The sequence below is a fragment of the Oreochromis aureus genome, linkage group 13 (assembly GCF_013358895.1).
Source record: "Oreochromis aureus strain Israel breed Guangdong linkage group 13, ZZ_aureus, whole genome shotgun sequence".
NCBI classification, from domain to species: domain Eukaryota; kingdom Metazoa; phylum Chordata; class Actinopteri; order Cichliformes; family Cichlidae; genus Oreochromis; species Oreochromis aureus.
This window is the reverse complement of record NC_052954.1, coordinates 18,213,238-18,217,970: the sequence shown is the minus strand read 5'-3', so window position 1 is coordinate 18,217,970 and position 4,733 is coordinate 18,213,238. Positions and strand designations below refer to the sequence as shown.

At 41.3% G+C, this 4,733-nt stretch overlaps 1 protein-coding gene across 1 annotated transcript; it reads left to right on the top strand.

Annotated features, from left to right (window-relative positions):
• Positions 1–2,221: 2,221 nt before the first annotated feature.
• On the top strand, positions 2,222–3,814 carry LOC120443427 (golgin subfamily A member 6-like protein 1). The gene is made up of 2 exons (XM_039622108.1): positions 2,222–2,682; positions 2,965–3,814. The coding sequence occupies exons 1-2, from the start codon at positions 2,222–2,224 to the stop codon at positions 3,584–3,586; spliced, it is 1,083 nt and encodes a 360-aa protein (XP_039478042.1). The 3' UTR covers positions 3,587–3,814.
• Positions 3,815–4,733: the final 919 nt, after the last annotated feature.

Here is a 4,733-nt window from a genome sequence, read left to right as displayed (position 1 = left end):
GCCATGGTAAGTGTCCAAAAACTCTTCCCTCAGTCATCCAGGCGGGAGGATATGTGGAATCCCAGGTCAGGATGGCAGAGATGGAGCCAGGGGTTTGGGGAAAGGCAGTGAGGGACAAGTAACTTGTAAAGTGGACGCTTTAGCACCTGCTTGTCCGAAGTGAACCCCACTAGAGGAGACAAGTAAAAAAGCTGCTGGTAACATCCCTAATCTCAAGTGACATCCGTTTCATTCAGTAGATAAAGCTTAAAAATAGAAAACAGTTTGAACAAAACTCAGACTTCAGCTGAAGCCACACAGCTAAAACACCACCACATATCGGCTAAAAGAAAAGCTCATCGACTGAAGAGTGGGATTTTCTCACACCTAGATATAATCCTGGTCTTGTAAGTCAAAGATGTTGGCGTGATCCAACAGTGTCCTCTGTACCCTCCGGAACCACAGAGTCCCCGGTGCCCGCTGTCTGCAGAGAGGTGATTCCCCTGTGGTCATGTTTAATTAAACGGATGCCTGTTGTGAAAAGAATATGTTGTGATGAGTAATGTGGCCTCAGAGCTGCAGAATAGACAATGAAATCCTTTAATTCTGACACAGTATTGACCTGTAAGGATAAGAAACACTCACTGAACTCCCGTGGCTGTCGTTTAATCAGCACCATGGACAGCAACTCAGAGGACACGCATATAATCAACAGGCCTAATTTGACAGTAATTTATATGAGCGACAGTTTGCAGGGAGGCATAATTATAGGTGGACGTTAGTTCTGTTGATATCTTCGACTTGCTGAGTCTAAAATAAAGTAAAAAAGAATATTAGCATTACCTCCCGTGTCCATGTTGCGGTGGATGCGCTCGCACTGAGCTGGTCCGCCTCACTGACGCATTAACGGACACCTCCGGAGCGTTAATGCCACCTCATTTGTTCTCCAAGTGACCATTATTTTCTTAAGAGGTGTAAGTCTTTTACATAAGCCCTCAACCCCAGCTGTGCAGCCACTAGCGCTAGGGCTGGAGATGAGTAAGTACACTGATTACTCAAACAGTGAAGTAACACTCACTCAAGACTGCTCCAGCGTGTCCTCGAGTAAACTTTCTTATTAATGTGCTACTGGACTTTGGTAGCGCTGGAGAGAGATGAAGGCGGGGGAAAACGGAGCAGCTGATCTTCCTGCCACGCCGTTAAGATGGGTAAACAACCCCACCCGGTGGCTAGTTTAGTCACATCCATGTGGGTCTCCAGCTCAACGCGCAGGAGCAGTGATCGTGAAAAGCAGCTAGGTAGGAGACTGTTGTAAGCATCGTTAACATGGCTTCCAGAAAACAGAAGTTGTCATTTATCTTTTACATCATGCCATTGCTCAAGAATTTGCCACACTTTTAACAAAGTCGGTTTAAAAATATTATAAATACAGTCAAACCAAACACAACAGGCTGTATATAAAAAAGAGACAAATGCTCTAAAATATAAATACATACAGCGAAATACTGAATAAATAAAGCACATAAACGTCAGTTGAAGGCTTTGCAGTGATATTTTATTTCTGGTTTGTCATCTGACATTATTATGTCTACACAACACAGATAGGCCTACATAAACACGCTGATGCGCCACTGGTTGCTGCTGTGCGCTGTAACAACGCATCAGGACTGAGCATCATCATATTTTTAGTGTGCCGAGGTTGATGGGTTTTTTTCTCTCCCCTGATCAGGGCATTTTTAGTGTTGTAAATAAAGTTCATTTATTTTTATTGACTATTTTAACTGGGTATTATGTCTTCTGTTTCCGTGATCACCCGCTGCTGCTTTCCCCGTTATAGAAGGGGTTCCCTTCTGACTTACACCTGCGACATAAACACTCGGTAAGAAGGATCCTAAATATGTTGAAGAATAAGAAATTAAAACTTTATTGAAAATGGCAAAATAAATAAATTCATGAAAATACGTTTTCTTTTAAATCAGATTTGATGTCACGTGATAGACATTAGCGAACGCGATGTCTCAGCGTAATTTGCATATAGAACGTTTTAATGTTTGTTACAGTGAAGTGCAGTCTGTGAAGTAAGCACAGTGTTCGGTATTTTTCTTTAGTGTGTTTTCGCCGGTTAGACGTTCACATCGCCACATTTCTGAAAACATTTAAACAAGTTTTGAATTTTTGCAAAGATTTTTCACTCGTCTTCAAAAAACAAGAACATCAGTCTACTGCGTTGGTTTGTTTTGCCATGTCTCAAAACCACTACCAACCGAGATTCAGAGGACCTCCTCCTCACTGCGCTGGACAGTACGGTCCCCCCGGTGAATACAATGGTCTCAGAAAAGCTTTTGAGAACTGCAGGAGGGAAAACCTTCACCTACGAGAGAGCGAGTACCAACTGCGAAGTCGCCTAAACGGTCTTCTGGCAGAGAGGAGGAATTTATGCCATAAGGATGGGCTTGTAGCTCTTAGAGAAGAAATGGAGTCCAAATACAAGCAACTGGAGAAAAGAAATGAAACGCTGGAACAAGAAAACAAAATACTAGAAGGGAAGCAGCTAGACGCGGATGAATTGAAGGAAAAGCTGTCAGACGCATACTTAAGAATTGAAGCAGAAAATGAGTACCAGCAATTTCTAAGGGAGAAACATTCGGAGGAAGTCCAAAATTTGAAGGAGAAATGTCAAGACCTGGAACAGAAGCAGGCAGTGTTGGAGGACAAAAATAAAGAATTGGAGGAAGAGAAGACAAAACTAGAGAACAAAAATAAAGAATTGGAGGAAGAGAAGATCAAACTAGAGAACAAAAATAAAGAATTGGAGGAAGAGAAGACAAAACTGGAGGACAAAAATAAAGAATTGGAGGAAGAGAAGACAAAACTAGAGGACAAAAAGAAAGAGATTCAGAAAGAGAAGACAAAACTAGAGGACAAAAAGAAAGAGATTCAGAAAGAGAAGACAAAACTAGAGGACAAAAATAAAGAAATGGAACAAAAGAAGAAAAAACTGGAGGACAGAAATAAAGAATTGGAGGAAGAGAAGGAAAAGGTAGAAGACAAATATACAGCACTTGAGCAGAAGCATAAAGAAGTCCAGGACAGGAGCACAGAAATGCTTCAGGAGAAGATCCAACACCTTCAAAAATATGAAGAACTTGAGAGGATTCACAAAGAACTGCAAAGCAGAAACAGTGAAAACCAGGAGGATCAGAAAAAGCAGAAACAAGAGGAGCTTGAACAAAAGGGCAAAGAAGAGGATGAAAAGTTTAACAAACTGCAGGAAGATTTTGAGAAGATTCAAGCAGACAATGAAAACCTCAAAGAAAATAACACACTAGAGATGAAAAACAATGAGTTGCAGGCGCAAGAACAGCAAAAGAAAAAAGGATCCAGCTTTTTCAAGAGGAAGTCAAGCAAGAAAGAGGAAAAACCAAAACAAGACCAGGAAAGTGTAGAGAAAGAAGAAAAGGTGGAAAAGATAAACGGCAAAGTAGAAGAGAAAGAGAAAGGAAAGAAGAAGAAGAAGAAGACAGGCTGCTGGAGCTGGTTTTTCAGGAGTAAGAAAGGTTCTGGTGAGATGAGAGTGGAAGAGGCTCCTGAGTCTGGACAACTGTAGGAGGTTCTACATTTCATTACTATTCACATCCCCACCCGGATCCTCCCTGCACCTCCCTCTACCCTCCGTCTACCCCCTTCTTCCCTCCTTCTCCCCCTTCACATCTCCACCCCACCCGTATCCTCCCTGCACCTCCCTCTACCCTTCGTCTACCCCCTTCTTCCCTCCTTTCCCCCTACCCCTGCAACCTCCATTTGCCATCTCCATCGACAGGTCTTTCTACGTGAAGATCTGTTTTCTCTGTATCTTAATAAAAAATAAAGTTGAACATAACCAGAACTAAATAAGCATTTCTTTTTATGAGAAAGCACAATTATGCAACCCGTTTCCCTATAAACTAAAAACCAGTGGATAAACAGAATAATGAATAGGTAATAAAACTTGTTAAATATGACCGACTGCGACTCCACTTGAAACCTGTTAAAGCAACACAAGTATTCAGCTTTCAGGGGGTAGAAATGCTGCCACCTTTTGGGGAATTATAAGGATGGTGTACATTGTACACCCTTCAGCTGTGCATAAAATCACTGAAAAATATACTGTCACACCACACAAAAATGAGAGTCTGTCTTTAACTGTGTACTTCTATCTATAAATTAGCCTTCTTGTTATTTTAATGATCACAAATTGTTTAAATTGCATTCATTTTATCAGAGAATTTGGGCTGCTTTTGAAACTACACAGATACCAGGGAGCTGATACAGCAAGACTATTGAACACTTTGAGTATAATAAATTAAATACAGTAAGGACTTCTGGGAAGTGGACACCTCCCCTGTCCCGTCAGCTTTTAGCCAATCCTGCGTGATCTTCCTCCCACGCCCAGGAGTCTTTCACCACAAACACCGCCCCTCCTGTTTCTCCGTACGCAGCTGCCTTAACGTGCAGCTTAGAAGCTCGTTTTTGTTTTATTCCCTCTGCTTCGTGTGAACAGTTTGACTACATTTAAATGATTTCTTGTATATTTTTGATTAAGTTACACCTCACACGTTTACATTTTCTTCTCTTGTATTTAATAAAGAACAATAGAATAGAATAGACATTCATCATACTGCAACTGAGTGCAGTAAGTCTCTGACCGTCCACATACCGTCTGGCACGCATTTTAATTCCCACTATTTTATCACTGTAGGCATTATATGTGTAAT